The 24,404-nt window shown below is 34.9% G+C and overlaps 1 protein-coding gene across 3 annotated transcripts in view; it reads right to left on the minus strand.

The window, feature by feature from the left end:
- Positions 1–13,053: 13,053 nt before the first annotated feature.
- KLHL5 (kelch like family member 5) overlaps positions 13,054–24,404 on the minus strand; it is a 65,701-nt gene continuing 54,350 nt past the window's right edge. For all 3 annotated transcript variants that reach the window (XM_033106165.1, XM_033106164.1, XM_033106166.1), the window contains 3 exons: positions 20,052–20,264; positions 18,307–18,478; positions 13,054–14,259 (listed from right to left, as the gene is read on the minus strand). In XM_033106165.1, coding sequence (XP_032962056.1) covers positions 14,203–14,259; positions 18,307–18,478; positions 20,052–20,264 — 442 coding nt within the window. In that variant the 3' untranslated portion in view covers positions 13,054–14,202. The remainder of the gene's footprint in view (positions 14,260–18,306; positions 18,479–20,051; positions 20,265–24,404) is intronic.

A 24,404-nucleotide genomic window follows, 5' to 3' on the forward strand; every position in this document is an offset into this window, starting at 1 on the left:
AAATTGGCCAGCTAAAGTTGGCATGAAAAATGAGCTCTTAAGAACCTGTTTGAGTGGCATAGAATAATGGATCACAAAAATACATGATCACATTAATAGACGGGGAAAAAGCACTTGACAAAATCCCATACCCTTAAAAATACAACACGCATTAATGATAAAAACAAACTAGAAATGGAAAGTAACCTCAAAACAAAAAAGACCTACAAAAAAAATACATAACTAATTAACATCAAACTTAATGGTGGAAGACTATGCCTTCCCCCTAAGGTTGGGGGGAAAAAAAGTCTGTGACCTATTGTCATGCGGGGGTGTCTGGTCCTGCTCCCCGCATAAGAACACAGGATATTGTGAGGCCAAAAAGGAACATCAACAGAGCCATAAATAAGGGAGTCATACCACTATATTCTCACTGGCGGCTGGGTTGGAGACACAGGAAGGAGCCACACAATCCCTAGCCTGCTGTCAGCTTCTTTGCCAACCAACCCCTTCCTAACTGCAACCCACTCTTGCCGGCATAACCACGGGCAGTTCTACCAGTGGCTAATGGCTAACTGATTACAGCTGATGGCCAACTAGTCACAGCTGATGGCCATCTACTACCAGAGCCAGCAAGCACCTTTCCACGTGAGGCAGAGAACCTGGAAACTGCTCTCTGGGACTCTGTCCCCACACCTATAAATGTGGTATATCTTTACATTTTTGTTCTTTTAAAATTTCTTTAAACAAATTTTGTAATTTTCAGTGGACAAATCTTTTACTTATTTTGTTAATTTATTCTTTGGTATTTTGTTTTATTTTTGATACCATTATACATAAATTTTAAAGTTTTTCATTTTTGGATTGTTTATTTCCATTGTAGAGAAGTGTAATTGATTTTTGTATATTGAACTTATATCCTGCAAACTTGCTCAATTGTTAGTTATAACAGTTTTTAGTGGATTCCTTGGAATTTTCTATATTCAATATTATGACATCTGCAAATTTTTTATATTAAGTATTATGACATCTTCCTTGCCAGTCTGGATGGTCTTTATTTCTTTTTCTTGGCAAGAGTGGACATCCATTTAGGAAAGCTAGAACTTACTGATATATTGTACCCATTGTTATTTATTGTATTATAAAATTGTGCTGTTATCTTTTCATTTTTAACATTCACTTTTACCTCAAGTTAAATGAAATTACATAATAATATGGTCAATTTAATGTATTTTCAGGAAATTGGCTTACAAGTTTTGAAGACTTGTGAACATAGTTTTCTTAAAAACCTATTTACTAAACAAAACTGGTAGGTAATGGCCATTGCACATTTAACCTTTAAATATGAGTATTAAGCACACATTTGGATTTTTCAGGGCTTTATTTGTGTGTGCATAGCCTTATAATATGTTTCTATATTTAAATGTTTTTCCATTGTAAAATATGATTCCCTTAAGGACTGCATGGTGTAATAATGAATTGAGCTTGGTCATAAACCCCCAGTTTAAACCTGTTCATGGCATTTATTAGTTCTTTGACCTTGAGCAAATTTTCTCCTTTGAATCTGTGCACACAAATCTAAAATGGGACAGTACCTACCTAATTTGATTTTAGGGAAAATTAAATTATTTAAGAAGAGAAAAAAAGAAAACAAAATCTTGATATCAACACACTTTTCTTTTTGGCCCATTTCCAGTTTTTGCCCCTATATATGCCAGTTTTACTGTGTATTCATAATTATGGTATGTGTGTGAATTTAACACATTTATTTAGGTCCGATAGTAAATATAACACATTTATTAGCCTGCTCAGTCCTGAGCAATAGAAAAGCAACAATCCTAATAAAATTGTTTTTAGTTTTCCCAGACGAAGTAAGTCATCTCTTTCTTCTTCAACTCCCTTCTGTTGCTTTTGGGCTAAATCATTTAGATCATTGGTTCTCTGACTTCAGTGTATCTGATATGTTTAGTGTGTAATAGAATCATCTGGAAGGTCTGGTGAACACAAATTGCCAGCCCCATCCCCAGAGTCTCTGAGTTAGCAGTTCTGGGGTGCTTCTGGAGAATTCGCCTTTCTAACATGTTCCCAAGCTATGCTCATTATGTCCATCTGTGGATTACACTGATCTCTAGTAATTGTTTCCTAAATCCCCTTTGCTTTTTGTCATATGTGTTATACTAAAAACAGTCTATATGATTTTTACATTTAGTTTACAAAGTAACAAATCTTTTCCTAGGGTATGTCTTCTGAAAGTCACTTTTTAATTTATTATTTTTAAGCTGCAAGAAGCATTTGTTATTATTTTATATAAATCAGGGATCCCAATTAATGCCTAGTTTTCTGTTTTTTATTATTCTTGTTTTTCGCATTAGGTTGACAGAATTGGTAGGATTTCAATAGGTGGATAACACAAAAAAGGAATTTAGAAGTGATGAAGTACAGTGGAAGATGTAGACAACGTGATTTGAACCCAGTAATAACTACTTAGTAACTTAGATAATGTACTTAACTTCCGCAGTTTCACTTTTCTTTTTAATTGAAATGTATTTGGTATAACATCGTGTAAGGTGTACAAATTAACAAATGTTAATTTGACACATTTACCTATTTTAATATGGTTGCCATTGTAATGATAATTATCAGCTTCGCTTTTCTTACCTGTAATGGAGCTTAAAAATTAATGGAAATATTTTTCTTTGTGGTAGTCTTTGGGAAATATTTGTATTGTTTGGAAGTGCCTGTGTCCTTACTTGAATGCAAAATCTTTTGTAATACCATATTTGGGAAAGAAGGGAAATCCAGCTTCCCATTCTAAAATTTAAGAAGCAGAACATGAAAGGATCTGGTGTCAGCTTGTTTAGGAGAGATTCATTGAAGAGTTATTCAAGCCATTATACAACCTGTGGAAGAGGGTAATTCCAGAGCGCACAGAGCTATTAATTTTTAAAGCTAGACATGTTAAAGTTGATTGCTTATTTAAGTATAAGGAAATATCTGTTATAGCAATCTTCAGAAAAATAATTTATTTGCGTAAGTATGGCATTATGAAAAAGCATGTTTGTCAGAATCTGCTTAAAAACTGTAAGGATTGCATGAAACTTGTCAAAATGATACTGAAAAAAATGAATAACATAACTTGCTATAATATCAGAAAAATGTTTTTCCAGAGAGCGAGATAGAGAAGAGTTTCCAAGGTGAAGAGAAAGAGGGATAGCATGGCATTAGGGATGGAAAATAAGGACCTTTAATGCTAAATACAGATAAAAGAGTTAGGAAATTTAGATGGAATTCAGGTTTTGGAAATAAATAGATATAACTATAGAGTTTTTCTTATTGCACACTACATTTATAGTAAATGCCAGTATTTGATCATCTTATATTTTTGCCTTTATCATTTAGACTTCCTGACTTTAAAATGATGGCCATTTAAGGAAATAATAATTCCCTACTCATATAGAAATGAGGTCTAATAAGCATAGCAATTAATAACTAGGGAAAGATAGTGTATTCAAAGGTAATATCTGATAAGGGGATCCTAAATTGAAGACATTTCCCTTTGGTTTTCTAACTAATATCAGTAGCTAAAAATATTAATGTCATTTAAAAATTATTAATTGCTATTATATATCATTAATTTTAAACTTAAAATTGAATATTCAACATTAAGCCAATTATTTTTGTCCAGTTCTATGCCAAGCATGACTAGTTGAAAATACATGGCTATGAATCAAATAGCCACGGAAATTAAGAAATTAAAATTAGTCCTGAGTCTATTACAAGTTAATGATTCTTTTTCTCAAGGGGAAAATTTTTGTATTACTTCCCTTGTGTTCATATAGAGTAGTAGTTCTCAATCATATCTGCTATTAGAATTAGTTAGGGCGGAGGTCACTTGGGGTGGCATCAACCCAGATTTATTGAAACAGAATTTCTAAAGATGGAGCCTGGCTCCATCTGTTTTGCTCTCTTTCTTTCTCTTTCTTTCTCATTCATTCTCATTTCTTCTTTTTCATTCATTCTTTCTCATTCTTTCATTCTCTCTCTCTCTCTTTCTCCCCCCTTCTCTTCTCTTCCTCTTGTTCTCCCTCTCCATTCTTCTCCCTCTCTGGCTGTATTATACAGCCAGAGTTGAGAACCATCAATTTATTCTACAGTATGCCAAATCCAAGGAAGCAAATGGAAAGCCTGTTTTGTTTCTGAAGGCAAATAGCTATTTCCCTTAAAAAACCTATGAATAGGAATGTGAAATGACTCTTGCTTTGGAAACCAGTTTGGCAGGTCCTCCAAAAAAAGTTAAACATAGAATTACCAAATGACCCTAGGAGTAATTCCACTCCTAGATATATACCTCAAAGAATTGAAAATGTACTCAAATATTTGTATACTTATATTTATAACAGCACTATTCACACTAGCCAAAGGTGGAAATAGGCCAAATGTGCATGAATGGACAATCTAATTGTGGTATACACACACAATGGAATATTATTCAGCTATGGAAAGTAATAAAGTGTTGATATATTATATGCTACAACAACTGATGAATTGTGAAAATATGCTAAGTGAAAGAAGCCTGTCACAGAGTCACAAATCATATGATTCTATGAAATAGTCCAGAATAAGTAAATCCATAGAGATACAATGCAGATTTGTGGTTGCCAGGAGCAGGGGAAACGGGGAAAGGTGGAGACACTGCTTAATGGCAATAGCGTTTTCATTGGGGCTGATGAAAAGATTTTGTAACTAAGAAAAAAAATTAAACTGCTTTTCAGATGCTTTGAAAAGAAATAGGATAAAATTATTCTTTTGGGATGTGAATCAACGAAGTTGATTCCCCATTAGACCTCTCTTAGATTCCTAATTTTTCTCTTGGAAAAGTACTCAGTCATTCACTTTTCCATTTTTTTACTCTACCCAAAGCATTCTAGCTCATTCCCTCTTCTCAGTGGTGCGCTGGAGCCCAACAGCACAGGTTCACAAGACCTCATTGTGCGTAACTCCTCCCAACTTTGCATTTAGTGATGTCATGTTGGTCACTTGAAATTGTTACCTGGTGGAAGTATTTACACCACTGAAATTGGCAAATGCTACAAATCTGAGATTCTTTTTCCCAGAGAGAGTCCATTGTTAAACATTTACCAAGACATAACTCCTACTTCATATAAGCTGCTAATTGCCAAAATCTGTTGTCAATTTTCAGTCCCCTACTTTCATGTGTAATTAAATTATTGCAGGTTGTCCTGGCTTACGTCATGACATAAAGGTACAGGCTAGGGATTGTATCATGATAGAAATAGCTCCTAAAAGTAGGGGAAACACAGAAGCATGGAAAAGTAGAGGAGAAATACCTCATGTATGAAGGAAATCCATGTGGTTGTTCTCCACCCCTAAAAATTTATGTGACATTACCAATAGTGAGTTGTGAAGCTGAAAGAGGCTTTTCTAAACTATCAATAACAAACAAATTATGATCAACCATACTAGAGGAAAGTGAATTCCCTGTCTACCATTCTATTGTTTACAGAAAATACTAGAAAACTGTTACCACATGAAGTGGCAATCAATAAGTAGGCAACCAAAAAATGTAGGAGGAAAATATAAAGTTATGTTAGGCTGTCAGTTAATAAGCATTCTTTAACTGGTACTTAACAAATGTTCATTAGACTAAACTGAACTAATGTATGAAAATGTGTTCTTTTTCATTATCACTTTAAAGTGTAGTCGGTAAATCTTAATACATTATTTGGGGTGCACCGACCGTTGAAGGGAATCTCATTTTTCTTACCATAGTTATCACACATCTTCCTCTGAATTATCCTAATGTTCATAGTCTATCTTATTTACTACTTACCCTCTTTTTGTCCATGTTTTTAAAAACTACTTTTCATTTTAGACCAGTACAAATATCATCTTGAATAATTTTGTTAAAAATATTCCATTTCTTCCACAAAAATACTACACAGCCTCATTGATTTGGTATAATTTGGCAAAAAAAAAAAAAGCTCATCTAAATTAGTGAAAACCTCTAAATAGTATATTGTTTTAAAATAAATTAAGTATTTTGCACATGTTAAATAAAGCTAGCAAAGTAGTATCTCATAGAGGTCCCCAGGGACCCTGAACAGATAATGGCTTGCAGTCTCCTCATTATGTGAATCAATGGCTCTGGAGGGTGCTTGAAAAGTTTGCTCTTGGTGTAACACTGTCTTAGTCTGCTCAGCTGCTGTAACAAAATACCACAAACTGGCTCGCTTATAAACAGTGAAAATTCATTGCTCACAGTTCTGGGAGGCTGGAAATCTGAGACCAGGTTGCCACCCTGGTACAGTGAGGGCCCTCTTCGAGTCGCAGACTTCTCCATGTATCCTCACATGGTGGAAGGGATCTCTCTGGAGACTCTTTTAAAAGACACTAAACCCAGTCATGAGGGTTCCACCCTCACAATTTAAGCACTTGTCAAAGGCCCCACCTACTAATACCATAACTTTTGGGGCATAGGATTTCAACAAATGAATTTGGGGGGGGCACAAACACTCAGACTAGAGCAAACGAGGGCCTTGATTGGAAGAAGTTGGTAAATCAGTGACAAAGTCTGAGGGGAACATAAACCACCATTGCATGAGGTTGGCCTCGGTAATGGTTGTCAGCTATGGCTGCACATTAGGATCACCTGGGTTCTGGCTGGGACTGACACCCCGAGATGTCATATCTCGTATCTCGGGGAGAGTCCAGGGATTTAGGTATTTTAAAGTTCTTCATACAGTCTTAATGTGAGGTTGTGATATAATCAAGGAACTAGGCTGTGCAAGAAATGAGGTGATAACTCTTGTAGCACTTTGGGTTCTGGCTGGGATATCCCAAAATGTTCTATCAGTTGGGTGTGAACATCAAGAGATGGTCAGATGATATTCAGTCTACACTACTGAATACTGCAGTAACTTTTTTTTTAATTATGTAAGTATAGTTGGTATACAATATTATATTTCAAGTGCATCTTACAATGTGATCACCACATGAAGTCTAGTAAGCAATGATTATTTCTTATGAAAGATTTATGTAACACAGAGAAATTATTATAGCATTGTCCTACTACTCAAATATTAACATTTGAAAATCTGTTGTGATGTTGCTAGGAGAAGAGAAAATAGACTCTTCTGTTAATATATATCTTAGGTGGCCCATCTGGCGATTTAAATAAGGTCAGAAGGGAAGAGCAGGTAGACGGAGTATACGGAGGCCCGCCTGCAGACTGGATCCCTGGCAGTTATGATAACCATCTGGCGCATCTCTGTATTATTTTCGAGCCATGTATAGATAAAAGAAATAACTGTCATCCTTAATTTGAATACAACAGTAAACAGCTGGTATTTCCCTCCTTCCGCTGCATGTCAGCTTCCTCACTTCCTGAACGTCTTCTGGCTTCCCCTCTTCTGCGCTCCTGTTCCACAACCCTCTCCTATTTCATTACCTGCACCCCCTCACACCAATATGTGAACAAGGAAACCTCATGACTCTTTTTGCTGTTTTAGAATCTGTGATACTGTAAACCTGCCTTCCAATACCTCTGAGGTGACTCACCTCAAAGACCACGTTTATTTTATATTTATATTCAACCAATAATTAGTAAAAGCCTATTATGTGAAGATATAACAGTGGATAAAATGCTAAGTCCTTCAGGGGATACAAAAACATACCCCAACATGTGCTCTTAAGGAACTAACATTCTTTGCCCATCTTTGTTTTATGATCTATTATTGTACAAGATTTTAGTCTCTCTGCAGTTTTGCTCAATGCCTTCTTGATCAGAAAATTTCTGAGACAAATGAATTCTCATTTGGATTAACTCACTCCCCCAGTCCTTCTCTGCAGCTTTGCTACTGAGTTTCTACTACAGAATCAGATAAGTAGGTCAGCTTTTGCCAGATTTATTGCCTACCATTTTATCTCTCTGAAGTTCTAACACAGCAATGCTATTCTTGTCACTGACACAGCGACAACTCTGAATGACAGCCTCTAACTTCCTGGCTCCAGCTACCATTAAGCAAGGATCTCTTTCCTTCCACAGAATTCCATATGTCTCTTTTGAATAGCTCAGTTTATCATGTAGATTTATGAAGGGCATAACTTTAAGGAAAACTATTTTTTACATTGAGCTGATTTTCCTTCTTAATTTCAAGTAGAATATTTTTACTATCTTAAAAACTGACAATAGACTTTTTCTGAGGAGGATTCATTCAGAAAAATACAACAATCTGACTAGTTTTGAAACAGCATAGTCACAATAGCTTTAATACATTGAGCATACCGTCACAGCATAATAAAATGGTCATTTCGTCACTGTTTGCCTTCCCAACTTATAGTAGTTATTTTTAAGGCACAAACATTATACAAGTAATATTCATTCTCTAATATAAAACTATTTAAAAATATCTCAATTAAATATAATTGTGTATTATCCACAAAGAAATGTCATCAAATGGAACCAACTTCAGGCTGAGCAAAGAACGAGGGCACTGAATATGGTTCCCAAGCTTCCTTGACTTCACTAAGTTCACCTCATTAGCCCAAAGGAAATAATTACGCAGGGCTGGGGAAAAATTGGCTGGCAGTCAGGGTAGTGATGATGCTAACACCCACGTCAGCCAATACTGCATTTCTTCAAGATTCACAAGGTGTCAGAGTTGCTCAGGCCCAGGGGTCCTTACAAAATAAATACTTTCTTAGACCTTACGAATAAGAGCAGAGTCTCTGATGAGGGAGTTGGTGCATTCTTATAAAAGTATCTGATGTCCAGAAGGATGAAATGCCAAAAGTAGGCTTTAATTTTTCATGGCATTTGATTTTTTTACTCCAATTACAAAATAAAATAGAATAAAATATTCCATGGAAATTTATAATCTAGTCATAGTAAAATTATATATCACTTAATGTTTGTTTCTGAGTAAGCATTATTGCCCACAATTCCAAACATTATACAGAGTTTATGAAAAAATATCTATCTTGACTTTCAACAAACATTTATGGAATGCCTACTGTATACCAGGCACTGGGGAAGAGCTCCCAATAACTTTCCCCTTATGTTTGTCATTGTTTAGCACTCTCAGATGAGAATTAAGATCTAAAGAGTATTTCTGTCAGATATTTAAATTCATTTACTTACAAATTACATTTTGAAAACTTGTCTTTGGGATGAATATGAATGCAGTTTAAATCCCAGTGATATATATATATATATATATATATATATATATATATATATACACACACATATATATTAACATATATATATACTTATATACTTATTGTTGACATTTAAATAACAATTTGTAATGTACCTAATAAAGCTTTTTATTGTTGTAAAATATGCATAAAATTTACCATAAATGACATTTAATATCTTCACTCTGTTGTGTAACTATTACCACTAAATAGCTCTAGAATATTTTCATCATCCCGAAAGGAAACTCCTTACTCATTTAGCAGTCATTCTCCACTCCCTCCATTTGTTGAAGAGACTATTCTTTCTGCACTGAATGGTCTTGGCACCCTTGTTGAAAATCAGTTGACCACAGTGTCTTGACCATAGCTTATTTCTGGATTTTCTATTTTATTCTGTTGGCCTATATGTTTATCCTTTTGGTTACTGTAGCTTTCTAACAAATTTTAAAATCAGGAAAAGTGTCTTCTAATTTTGTTATTTTTTTCAAGATAGTTTTGACTCTTTTGGGTCCTTTGCAATTCTATTTGAATTTTTAGGATCAACTTTTCCATTTCTGCGAAAAAAAGAAAAAGGATCAAGAAAAAAAGGCCATTGGATTTTTGATGGGGATTGCCTTGAATCTATAGACTTACTTGGGAGAACTGCCATCTTAACATTATTAACTTATGAACATGGGCTGTCTTTCCATTTATTTACGAGGCTTATTTACTAAGTTCGCAAACTCATGCTACAAAAAGTGCTACATACCTCATTGCTGAATATCACTACGGTCACCTTTGAAGTATTCCCCTTGGGAAGTTATGCACCGCTGCCAGCACCTAGTCCACCCTTCAAAGCAATTTTGGAACTTTCTGGAATGGCCATCAGAGCTGTCGCCGTATTACCCTTGATGTCCTGAATGTCATCAAAATGTCTTCCTTTATTTCCTTATCTTCGGGTAAAGAAAGAAGTCATTGGGGGCCAGATCATGTGAGTAGGGAGGGTGTTCCAATACAGTTATTTGTTTACTGGCTATAAAGTCCCTCACAGACAGCGCTGTGTGAGCTGGTGCGTTGCCGTGATGCAAGAGCCATGAATTATTGGCAAAAAGTTCAGGTCATCTTTTCCATGCAGCCTTTTTGGCACTTCCCAATAGTAAACCTGGTTAACTGTTTGTCCAGTTGGTACAAATTCATAGTGAATAATCCCTCTGATATCAGAAAAGGTTAGCAACGTCGTTGCAACAAGTTCGAAAACTCAAATTGTCCAACCTCATAGTTCTTCTTTAATTTCTTTCAGCAATGTTTTGTACTTTCCAGTATACAAGCCTTGCATGTCTTTTGGTTAAATTTATTCCCAAGTATTTTATTCTTTTTGATGCTACTGTAAATAGCATCAATAGAATTGTAAATATAATTGTTTTCTTAATTTCCTTCTTAGATTTATTTTTTTCCAGTGTATAGAAATCATCTGACATTTGTGTTGATCTTGTGTCCTGCAACGTAACTGAATTTATTAGCTCTAATAGTTCTTTTTTCTTTGGTGTGGATTCTTTAGGACTTTTAATATATAGGATCATGTAGCTGCCAAGAGAGAAAGTTTTACGTCTTCCTTTCTAATTGGGATTCCCTTTATTTCTTTTTCTTGATTAATGCTCTGGCTAGAACTTCTGGTACAATGTTGATGAGCAGTGGTGAAAGTGGGCATTTTTCTGATCTTAGAAGGAAAGATTTCAATCTTGCACTACTTAGTTTGTTGTTAGCTGTGGGTTTTTCATGAATGCCTTTTAACGGGTTGAGGAAATTGAATTATCTTCCTAGTTTGCTGAGTGTTTTTACCATGAAAGGGTGGTAGTTTTTGTCAAATGCTTTTTGTTATCAATTGAGATAATCATGTTACAAATTTTTCCCTCTTTATTTTATTTTTTAATAATAAAGAGCTTTATTTTCATGTCACTTAGTTTCTTCTAGTTGTTGTTCCCATCATTCTATTAATGTGCTATATTACAGTGATTAATTTTTGTATGTTGAACCATCCCTGTATTCTTGAATTAAATTTTGGTTTGTCATGGTGTATAACCTGCCTTTGTCTGGTTTCGGTATCAAGATAATGCTGGCCTTATAGACTGAATTAGAAAGTGCTAGTTCCTCTCTTCTTTTTGGGAAGAGTTTAAAAAGAAGTGGTGGTAATTCTTTAAATGTTTGGTAGAATTTATGGTGAATCTTTAATTCTGTACTTTCTTTCTTAGGACATTTTTGATTATTGATTAAATCTCTAATTGTTATAGATCAGGTTAGATTTTTTAAAATCAGTTTTGATAATTTGCTTGTTTCTAGAAATTTGTCCATTTCATGTAGATTATCTAATTTGTTGGCAATAAAGCTCATTTTTGATGAATAAATTTGTTTATAGCTCAGTCACCCAAAATACCATGTAACTGAGCTAGTATTTCTAAAACTTGAAACATATATCATGTTTTCTTACATTTACTTCTCTAAAGCAAAATGTATATATAATTCCATAAGAGATTTAAGCAAAATCTCCCCCCAATACTAAGGAGCCAATATTTTCTGATAGGAGTGTGACTGGTATAAATTTATTTCTAGAAAGTGTAAACCTTCCTTTTTCTTTTGACTAAAATAAATGATTCCCCACATAAAATTAAACCTCTCTTTTTCTAACTAGAAGCAGGAATGATACTTGTGGACTCCTGAGCCAGACTGCCTGCATTAGAATCCCTGCTCTGCCACTCACTTGCTATATATTTGCTATATATAATCTTACGGTTAACCTCTCTGTGCCTCAGTTTCCTCCTCTGTAAAAAGAATAACAATAAAACCTACCTCATAAGGTTGTTGTGAAGATTAATTGCATTCATGCATGCAAAACCTTGGTTCCTAGTTCGTAATAAGCATTCAATAATTATTAGAAAATACTTTTCATAAGGTGATCATTAATTGCAATTATAATAAAGACCAGATAGACATCTCAATGGAGAGACTAATAGTAAAAGTCAAAGCAGCAATGTTGGATGGTGGATACAAGGAAGAGCCATATTTTCCTCTAGATTTATAAGACCCTACACAAGAAGAATAAATATTTTGGCAAATGCTTTGTCATTAGAAGAAATGGTTCTCTTTACTAGCATTCAGGAAAATGGATCATATTGACTATAAAACTCATTAGAGAGGCACTCTAGTGGGTTAGAAAATCAAAGGGACTGTTCTTCTAATGAATCCAATAAAAGAAGGAAGGTCTTCAATCAGTTCTTTTATTTTAACATGAGTCTGGCTCCACCGTGGGCATAGGGAACCAGACAGTGGATGATGAGTGTTCAAAGGAGTGATCATAAATATAAGCACTTCCTCTCAAATCACAGGTCTAAGCCTCCACAAGAAGAGATGACGTACTGAACGTTTCTGCTTTAGGAATTTTGTTTTTTTCGTATACATTTTCCTCTTCTTCTCCTCTAGCCCCTAAATATATAAATGTTCTCTACAGCTGATCTCTCCTTATCAGGAATGTAATTGAATTCATATTCATAATATAATGAATATATTAAATATTAATTTATTTGTCACTGTAACTATTATTTTGTCAGTGGCCACACAAGTAAAATTACTGCAGAATTTTGTTTTGGGAATAGAAATATTCAGTTTTTTTGGTTTCCAAAGTAGAAACAATGTGGAAACATTTCATGAGCATTCAAAATTAGCTCAAAAAAAAAAAAAGTTTGTTCAATTTTTAAAGAAAGCAGCTAAAATAAAGGCTACCCTGATATAAAATGTGAAAATACACTAACTACAACACTGTATTTTAAAAGATGAGCATTTAGTTTATACTCATTTTATATTAAGATATTAATTAATAACTTATACCTTAAAGGATTTATCATAAAATGCTACTGCCCAAGAGTATTTTTGCAAACAATAAACAATTCACTGAGAGTTATTAACATTCACATATGTAATTAGAGTTTACAAATGTACAAAAATTTGGGTAATAAACATTTTAAGCTTATTTTTCAAACATTCAATAAGCCCATTCCCCCCAAAATTGTTTGATTACAAAGAAGTACAAAGGGTTACTAACTGTGGCAAACCGTAAGAAACAAGGCAGGGGAGGCAAACACAGATGAGAACAGAAGAATATCCAACCAGTTTTGTCAATATCAAAAGAGAAAATCAAAATATCTTTTATAAAAGACAACAAATCCATAAAATTAAATACTAGATGAAAGAACATTATAGGGTATATAACATTTATTTTTTCGACATAAATTTGCATATCTTAAATTTAATGCAAAACATCAAGTTTCAATTCCAATTTGAGAATATCATAACATGTAGTTCTTGGAGAATCTAGATGTAACTAGATGTAATAGGATGGATATTTAAATAGACCCCAAAGGTCACATCAAGTTTTTATGTGGTCATTATTGTTTTAATTCAATGTATTTCTGTATTCATCGGACTGACCCCATTTTAGAAATCCACAACCAAATCCCATATAATACAGCTATTTCTGAAAAAACTATATAGCATAGTGTTTATTATGTCATTAAAAGAGTGGTTGTGGTTAAAGAAACAAGCAAACAAATTAATAGAAATTACTACAACTCATGTATGATAAAGTTACAAAGCAAAATGTTGGAAGTTTTATCTGGCATATCTGTACTGTAATAAAAGAAATCTGGATAATGTGAGTAAAATGTGCCTGATTATTAAGAAATGAAATTCCCAGTTAATACTGAGCTGTGTTTACGAGCAGTGTGTTTCTTCTCATATTTTCTATCAGGAACATGTGTTCATAATCTACCAGCTGTAGTTTGAGTCACTAAGAAATGAAAGTGTATAATCCTGGTTCGTCCTCCCTTGTTTTAACATCTTCACTTTGAGATCAGGCACGCTGTACCAGGAATGTGGCATTGCAAATTTACTTCAAATGTATCTGTTGATAGTAGAATAAATGTACTAAATTCACAAAAGAAAAGGACATCTTCATTTAGAAAACAAAGCACTAAATTACAATTTTACAGTCACAACGCAAGCCCCAGCTCTTCCTAGGCACAGTGGAGCAACCTAAAAAAGAAACAAAAAAACGTGTGTGTTAGGTTTGCAGGTAAACATGTTGACAATACTAGGCCAGTTGGTGAAATATTAAAGTAGTCCATACTTGTTGGCACCAGCCGCTGCCCCAAAAGCCTGGGGCCCCAGCTGGCCTGCTCCCTTCCCCCTAACCCTCCTCCTGATGTCAAACTTTCATAGTTTTGGGTTATCACATGATTATGTATTATTCACTTCTCTTTAAAGGTGATTTTCTTCCTTTTATTAATTGAGACATAATTGACATATGAATATAACATTGTATTAGCTGCAGGTATACAACATAATAATTCATTACTTGTATATTTTGCAAAAAAAAAGGTATTCTCTTTTATAGCTCAGGAATCGTTCTACATAAAACATGATGTTTTGGGCAAAATGGTGTACAACATGAATGTGAGGAAATGCTGAATACTGAAAAGCGACTCGGTGACCAATATGGAGAACATATCAAGTAGTACCTAGAGAGGCCCTGTAAGAAAAGTGTTATCTCAGAGAGAGTGCACAAAATACACTGCATGCCTGGATCTGCTCACTCCAGAGGAACCAGTAACTTCACATTTTTTGACTGCCTTCTCTGTGCATGGCTGAAAAATCTAAACCCATTCTACTGCTTCTTAGTTGGTAGTTGAATAATAAATACCATCCATTTAACTCCCTCGTAGTGGAAACAAACCTGATGAATAAACTCAATGACAGTGAAATAGAAGAGTGGGGTGCTGGGTGAAGGAATATAATCTTATTATGGATAAGGAAACAGCTCTTAAATCTTTCACTTATTGTCCTTTTTTTTTTTAACTTACCCTAGACACTGAGCAATTAATAGTGGAAATGAAAGTGTGGAAAGAATAGACTACTTTGAACACAAAAGTCTTTTAAAGAAAGACTACTTTGAACACAGTAAGACTCTGCATTTGACCTAAGAGAAATGAAACATTAGCATCTGGGAAGGGGTGACTAATATAAAGTACTAAGAAAGTTTGCTTTGTACTTGCATATGTGGGAGTATGTCATAAAGTGTTTCTGTCAAATACATGACATCAAAATGACTTTCAAATCAGTTTGACACCTCCACACCCAGACCAATGAGTATATTTTTAGAATATAGCAGACTTTAATTGTAAGAAAATTCTCAGTTGTCCTCAATTTGAATCAGTGGTTTTGATCACTATTATATCTCACTGAACAAATAATCTATTAAAAATCATATCTACTTACAATATTCTAGGCGTGACCTCTAACTCATTTAAATCAAAGCATCTGTTTATAATTAGCAGATTTTCTCAAAACACCCAAGACACTCTCTACATTGTGAATAGTAGATGTCATGACAGCCAGCTAGAAAGCTTAGGTTATAGAATTTATTAAATACAATTCAGTTGCCTCCTACTTTGGGTCAAGGCTGATGGTGGGGTAGGTGGTAGCTCAAGAATTTGTAATCTCATTTCATTCTCCAATGTCCTCTTGTCCTTTTGGTGGACCACTGAATGGAAAAACATTTATTTTCCAGATACTATGGTTATAAGTTCACATTTAAGTGCTTTAAAATATTAATAGAGGTGGCATGCACACAAAATAACTATGTGGTCATATATGATTAATAGTGATACAGAGTGATTCATGATCAAATATTACCTGTAATAACAAGTCTCAAATACTGGGCAAAAGATTTCCCTTATAACTGGCGTAAGGGCTTAAATCAAATACATCCCTGAGAAAGAGATTCTTCTACGTCTTTCTGGGCTCCTTGGTTATCATTCACGACTACTTTTGCCACGGTGGAGGCTGATGGGAAGTAATCACATAATTTCTAATGAAACCCTTCCCATAGCTTTAACTCAAGCCCTCAAATTATCAAGAGAGCTCACTTAATCACTTAGAAAACAAGATCAAGGTCATTCAATCTAAGTCTCTTTTTCTCTCTCTCTCTTAAAAACTCTGTATCTTTCTACATTCATATTCACATCTTTGCCTCCAGCCTTGGACTCTCTCTACTCTCGATTTCATCTCTATTTTGAAAAAGACCCTGGGTCCAATTCTAACTCCACCATTTATCTGCTGTGTGACCTTGGGTCAGCTATTCAACCTCTGTCTCAGATTCCTCATCCAATATGGTGGGGAAATCATAGTACGTACCAAATAGGGTTGTTGGGAGGATTAAATAAGTTCTTTAAAGTGCTTAGAACAAAGGCTGGCATATAAAACATGCTCAACAAATGTTATCTTTCTATCGTCATTAGTTTAAAATTATATGCCCCTCAAGCTCCCTCATTTACTTTTATTCTTCTCTTTACTTTTTAGACCACGTGGTGGCTTCTGCTTCTGTCACATTCTCAAAGGTCCCTAAAACTTCATGAATGACAAATCATCTCCATTCTCCTTATACTGTTGAAACCCTCTCTTCTCTCTTTAAAGGCTCTATTCCATTACCTTCTTAGACACTCTCTGATCATTTCTTTGCTGTTTTGTTCAGAAGCTGCACCTCTCAATCCAACCCAGTAAGTGTATAAAGAAAAGAACAGATATAATATCTCTTGAATCCATCTACATATTTAACTCCTCAAGCCTTACAACTGAAGCAATCTTCGGAATGTCCCCAACTGCTGCCACGTGAACTGTGTATTATTGTATCACTCCCTGGTTAAAAGTCTCCACTGGCTTCTCATTAACAGACTCTTTAGCTTGACCTTCGCAGACCGCCATCCTGACCCCAACCTTCCTCTCCAATATGAACTCCCACTGTTCTCAAGCATGGATCCTTATAACCAGCCACACTTTCTCAATATAGCTTACATATTTCTGCTTCAGTAACATTGCTTTCATGTTTTCCCCTTTCTTTGTACCATTCTGAATTGGATCAATTCACTAATGCTCAGCTTAAATCCAGCTTCTTTCTCACTGAAGCCCTCTCAATAACCATTTTCTTTTTTCTCTGATTTTATATACCACTCCCTTCTTCTACCCTTGGACACTTCATATCAACCACTCTACATTGTGGGTTCTCCTCTTACACACGTAGATCTTACCTACCTAAGTAGTTAAGTTCGATGACAGTGGGGATTCTCATAAGTTTTGTTTTCCTAACAGTACTTACTGTTGCTTCTTACAAGAAAAACTTGGCTCAATTAAACGTCTGAGTGTCTTTTATGTACCCGATACTGAATTGGGACACAGAATTCCTGATTCTGTTCTTGGTGATGATGGAAAAATAGATCTCAAAAGATCATTCTTAGAAGTACCAGGTCTTCCCAGAAATACACACCGTTGGAACTCTTTATGTTAATAAGCTTGCCAGGTCAAATTTCTTACATGTTAATATAATTCAGGATTGTCATCTTTATTAAGTTATGACCAGACATTTGATCTGCTCCCAAATATCAGTGGCTTGAGTACTGAAAAATTATTGTTCACGTATGGGTAAGTGGTTCAAATTTTTTTTTTTGCGGGGGTAATATTGGGGAACAGTGTGTTTCTCCAGGGCCCACCAGTTCTAAGTCGTTGTCCCTCAATCTAGTTGTGCTGGGGCCGCTCAGCTACAAGTCCAGTCACCGTTTTCAATTTTTAGTTTCAGGGGGTGCAGCCCACCATCCCATGTCAGAATTGAACTGGCAACCTTGCTGCCAAGAGCTCGGGCTCTTACCAGCTAAGCCATCCAGTGCCCCCAAAGTTTTCTGACTATTATCTTTGTTTCTAATTGCCCACAATCTCACCTCCCTTTTTTTATAGCCCTCTTGTGGTCCTATCAGCTCTACCTATCAATGCTTGGACACCTCATCAATTTCCAGCAAGCGAACGGTAGCAGACCGACTAACAATAATTTGTTGAGTGGTATTAAGTTACACTTCAAAGGTAATTTTGGATTTTCATTATATTATAAAATTAAACATTCTCTCGTTTTCTTATATTTAAACAAGAGATGAATTTATCATGTTGAGGCGATATTGGAAAAGACTGACAAGATTTGTTTTAGCAAAAGAATTATTTTAACAAAAACAGAGTAAGTGTAATAATGAAATGCCATACCTGGGTCCACTCATTTGTCTGGGGATCATAAGCCTCTACTGTATTAAGATAAGTCTGTCCATCATACCCTCCAACGGCATATAATTTATCACCAAGTAAACAAACCCCCACTGCATCTCTGCTAATGCTCATAGACGCCACTGCAGTCCACATATCTGTTTTGGGGTCATATCTGAAAGAAAATTTTATAACTGGAGCTGTTAGTGTTCTCACAATAATTTATGTAAACATAGTTTTGTTCTTTAAGCCTATCTTTTGTCTTCTTATCTGCTATGTGAAGCACATTTGAACATATTTTAAAGAACAAAATCAATAATTTTCTTGAAAATTTTTAACTTACAATATTATAGATTCATTTAACAGATGCATAACAATTACACTATTCAAAAGAGCAAATGTAAATACTGAAAACTGCTTTAAGGTTTTGAATTGCCTATTGAAAATTTCAGGAAATATGTGAAGATCTACGTAAGATGCCTTATAGTCTCAATCATGGTGGCTGTCCACTTTTGGACCTTCTCGTTCCTTTCATGAAGTATGTTAACTAGAACTGCCTAAAGCTGTCAATATAAGAGCAGATACATCATGCTAAGATGACATGTTTTGTTTTTAATACCTCTTATATCAATGAACAACTTTTCACTGGGGTAGTACTACAGTGAGTCAGCAGTAATTTATGGGATAAAGTGTATAAAGACTTCCATATTACTTCCCTGGATTATAACATGTAACAAGCATAGTCTGAATTATTTTCTACCCAATACAGGTGAAATGCAGATGTAACATTCCGGCTTTCTCAAAAATACCAGTCAATTTTGCTTATTATTTCACAGAAAGCACTCATTGTCATCAAGAAATCTTCATTTCACTTTTTATTCTCTTCTGGTTATTTATAATTTATTAAATAACTCTCTCTCCTGCCCCCCTCGCTCATTAACTTCTCATTGCTCTTTAAAATCCAAAATCCTTAATAAGGGCTCAAGCCTACATGACTTGCCCCTACTTCCACCCCGTTCTCCCCTCTTTCCTGCCACTCTCTCCATTACTCTTTGTCCTCTAGCTACAGTGGCAGCCTTTCAGTTTCTGAATGAATCATATTCCTTTCATTTTAGAATGTCCATACATGCTCCTATTAAATCTACCTCCAAAATCCATTCAATTTTTCCATTCCGTGAACTAGATTAAACACAACAGATGGGAGCCTGAACTACTGTCCAAATCTTCCACTGATGGTAAGTTCTTTTCCTGGCACCATACTTGAGTTCCGTGAGGCAAGTATGGATGGTTTGTTGAAGCTTTTAAGCCTTACTAGCCTTTTGTTTTATTTCATATTATTTCATTTTATATCAAAATGTGTTAGAAATGTCCCGCTCCTTTTCACTTCTTATTTAGCCTCCAGCCCCTAATTCATTCTCTCTAAAATTCATCAAACTTCTTTTCTTTTCTTATTAGGTAGTGTCCAGCACAAAATAGGCACACAATAAATTTGTCATATGATTCAATTAATTATATAATCAATTCTAAGGTAAAGTTGAGTAGGCAGAATACGATGAAAGAGGAATTTGAGGAGGCAGTTTGGAGACAGATGAGAGATGGCCACAGCAGACAACTCAATGTTTGCAAAGCTCCTAAGGAACTGCCTTGCATGTAGCTGATGCTCAATAAAGAACGATTAATGTGTCTGGAAGTGTCAGGGGCTTATATTTGTTTTTGTTATTCCTAGTTTTCCTTTCTCAGGAAATTACCTTTCCACACAGTCTGAGAGTCTGGAAGTCAAGTTGGATGCGGGCGCGTCGTGTCCTCCAATAGCATACAGCAATCCATTCCAGGTAGTTACTCCCACACCCCCTCTCCTTTTTGACATTTGTGCACAGAGTGTCCACTTATTAGTATGAGGATCAAAACATTCTACTGACTTGAGACAAGAACTTCCATCACGACCACCAACTGCATAAAGTCTATAAAAGAACAAACAGAATGATGAATAAGAAATAGTTCTTTTATCATGCTTAAGACAAGAAGGTTATTCCTATGGTTGTTTCTTTGAATTTCAGTGCCATTCGAAAGATGACATGCTGCCAGTTATAGGCCATATGTACGTGTCACGTGTACGTGTCACATGTACGTGTACGTGTACATTACACATCACTTCGTACACATAAAAGAGAAAATGAATTCAAATGAAAACACTGACAACTGTTTCACAGTTGGCATCTGTTTGACATCTGTTCGACAAGTCACCCTCAATTGTAAGGTGCACTGAATTTTTAGAGGTGTTACAGTGTGTCTTAGAATAGAGGAAGTACGGTGTATAACTATAACATGACTTATTTCTTAAATAACGAAGATAGGACTTCGTTATAAAGAAAAGTAACAAACCTGCCCTGAGCACCTACCACAGGCAAGGTACTTCACCTGCACTGATTTAATCATCACAACTATGCTGTAAGAAACCACTTGTATGCGTGTTTTACAACTGAAAACACTGGGGCTCATGGAGACTAAGAGACTTGAATGGGGTCACCCAGTAAGAAGCAGAACCTGGACGTATAGTTGCATTAATAAACAGTTGTACAGTCAGTAGTCTTCTGGGACAAACTTATAATAATGAACTAGGAGAATAAATGGGTAACTGGAAACAACGGTAAATACATTAATATTTATTATGTTATGTATAGACAGTAATCCTTCATTAATTTAAATAATTGCAGAAAAGGATACTGCAAGTTATCTAAAATAAATATGACATATTGATGGCCTAAATGCTGCCTAGTAGATCGGTTTTAATTCATTACCAATCAATATACTGCATTAATTTGAATCTTTTACTCTAAATAGATGTAAAATATTTTAAATATTTGAACATTTAAATATTTTTATTAAGCACAAAATCTTCCTGCATTTACTATATTCTTGGGAAGCTCTTCATAGATATTTTTCTATTAGTTTTTTTTAAAAAGTAATATATTCAGTTCATTGCTTATATAAAAGATCACACATTTTTAATTTATAGATGCCTTAATTAATATTTAACTATCATTTTGTTCCCAAGAAATAACATGTGAACTATACCAAATTTCTGCCCATTAAAATTTGAAGTATTTGTATGTGGTAATATATTTTAAAGACAGATTTCATAATTTTAATTCATCATTTAAAGTACACTATGCCGTTCAAACTGGTTCTTAAATAAGATGACCATAGTTTATTATATTTTTATTTATTTGTTTGTTTGTTTGTTTGTTTTTATTAGTTTCAGGTGTCAAAACAATGTAATAGACATTTATCATTTACATTCCTCACACAGTGTCAACCCCCCTTCCCCCATCCACTATCCTTCTGACATCGCACACAGCCATTACATTTCCACTGTCTCTATTCCTAATGCTGCACTCCGCTTCTTGTAACTATATATATATATAAAATTGTAGTTGACATTCATTATTGTTCAGCTTCAGCTTCAGGTGTATGTACAGTGCAGTGATCAGGCATCTACATCATCCCGGGGGTAAGATGACCATATTTTAAACAGCAACGTAAGGTTGTAGCAATATCTTGTTCCACACTTAAAGTATATTAATAATATGGAAATTGGAATTTGTTTGAAACTTTGTTAACATTTTTTATCTGTTAAAAACTACTTTTCTGTGTTACTATACTTAAAATTAACTGTTCTAACCTTTAACCAATGCTTGACAGAATAATTATTTAAATATTGATCATGGAATATTAGAAGGCATCAACAACTAGAAAAGATCAGTAATTAAAAATACAGGTACACACACACACACACACACACACACACACACACACTCACTCTCACACTCTACAGTATGCTTCAAGGTATCCTGCCCTCTTCACAATGAATTCATGGCTCTTCACTGTCAGAAGTGGTGTAGTACAGAGATTAAGAGCATGAACTCTAGAGTCAGACTCTAGGTTTGAATCCTGGTTCTGCCATGTATCACTCGCTGTGATTGTGGACAAGTTACTTAACCTCCACCTGCCTGAATTTCATTATCCATAAAATCTAGAAGCCCTGTCTCATAGGATTACTGATGATCAAATTGAAAGTACTTTGAACAGTACTTTACACATGGTATAAAGGTTTAAGGGGAGAAATTAGTTCTGTCTCTATTTGCTTTCTTTTAGAAAATGGCATTTTTAAGAGATGTGAAATATACAAACAACATTTATACTGCACTAATATTAAGGGTTAAAATGTATTGGTAACACTTTCTGAAAATCATCATCTCAAGCAATGGTCTTCTAAGAATAAGATTCTGCGGAGGACTTGAGGGAGTCCCCAAAATTTGTTCATTTCAAATTCAAATTTTAAAAGGTTTTAATTTTCAAAGATATCACCTGGCTCAATTACATACCATGCAAGATTCAGAATTCATCTTTCTTCCCCAGGACAGTATCCATTACAATAAAAAGAGAAATAGTATGTCAAATTGAGACAATATCATATTATATGTTTTTAATGTAAGATTTAGGTCTTCCCTGACTTTTAAAATTATGATCGAGAGTGCAAATGATTAGTAGCTATTGTTAAGATTAAACTTAAAAAAAATTTTTCTCCTACTTGCAAACTATTGGAACAATTTTAACTGAAGTTTCCTGAGATTCCAGTTAAATTGCTCTAATAGTTAAAATAACTGTTACCATTTTCAGCTTCTTAATTGTGAATCAGGATTTTCCTCATGCTGGACAACCAAAACAAAACATAGAAATAATCTGGGTGTTCTTTAAAACAGACTTCTTCTACATTGATTTTCATAAAAAGTAAATACTATAAACTCGAACTTACAATACATTTAAAATAAAGTTATAAACTTGAACCTCCATTTGCCTTAAGTGTTGAGGTTTTTATAAGATTTCATTTGAAAGAGAGATTCTACTGCCAAAAATATTTGTCAGCCAGTGGCTTAAATGTAGCCTGAGCAATTGGAAGTCTAAATAAAGTTTCTTTCTGTCAAACATCGTAGAAATAAAATTTGAACACTTTGAAATTTTTAAGACACAGAATGTAACTCACAAGACATTGAAATAATTCTTCCCTAAAGAAACAACTACATTTTGCAGCAAGAAGCTTTACAAAGAAAGTTAAAATAACACAAAATTAATCCAGGCTTTTCATTTTTTAGATTAAAAAAATTGAAGCACAGAGAAATGATTTGTTCTAAATCACAAAGGAGTGATAGAGAGAAGATGCATAATTAATTTTTTTCAATCAGTTGCATATGTTTTTTTGACTAACAACATAGCTTCTTTTTTTCCCCCAGATTCTGCATATGTACCTAAAAACGGAAACCACCAAAAATAGTTTAAAACATTGTTATTTTGTTAAAGCAAGCTCAGAAAAATGCTGGTTGATGAACTGACACATACTCTTCTTGGGGTGATTACAGCACCACTGCATCTAAGTGGTAGCAGGATATTCCTCAACAAGGTTGCACACTTCACATTATGTGCCGGGTACTGCGCTAGATGTAAGGAACAAACAGTCAGACCAGGTCACACAAGACCATGATCTACTATAGGCGATGGACTAGAAAATAACGACAGTAACAGTGGCACATGCTGTGATACAATTACACCAAAATCATGTACAGTAAAAACGCTAAGGCAGGAATGGACAATGAGCAGAGGCGGAATGAGGAGACAGGAGTGGGATTCGGAGGTTTTCTGGAGGTGATTTTTGAACAAGTTTCAAGGATGCTCAGTTTGCCAGGTAAGAAGGTGGGGGAAACAACATTCTAAGAGAAATGGCATGGGTTAACAGATAACAGGAGTGTGAAGCAAAATGTTTTTTTCACAAATAGGTTAGTTCTGCTGGAATATAATATGCACTAGGAGAGGAGAGAGTTGTCTAGAGAGGTGGACAGAGGCAAGATCATAAAGGAGGCTTGGTCAGATAAGCTACTGAGCGGTGTTAAGCAGGAAAGTGACATGGTCCTATTTGTATTTGAGGTACAACACTAGGTAAGTCTCTAAAATGAAAGACAAGAGAGAGAGAGTTAAGGTTAAGGGCAAAGTGACAAGTTTGGGAGATATCCCGAAAGACCAGTTATAATCACAATGTAGATACATTA

This window comes from Rhinolophus ferrumequinum, chromosome 5 (assembly GCF_004115265.2).
Source record: "Rhinolophus ferrumequinum isolate MPI-CBG mRhiFer1 chromosome 5, mRhiFer1_v1.p, whole genome shotgun sequence".
NCBI classification, from domain to species: Eukaryota; Metazoa; Chordata; class Mammalia; order Chiroptera; family Rhinolophidae; genus Rhinolophus; species Rhinolophus ferrumequinum.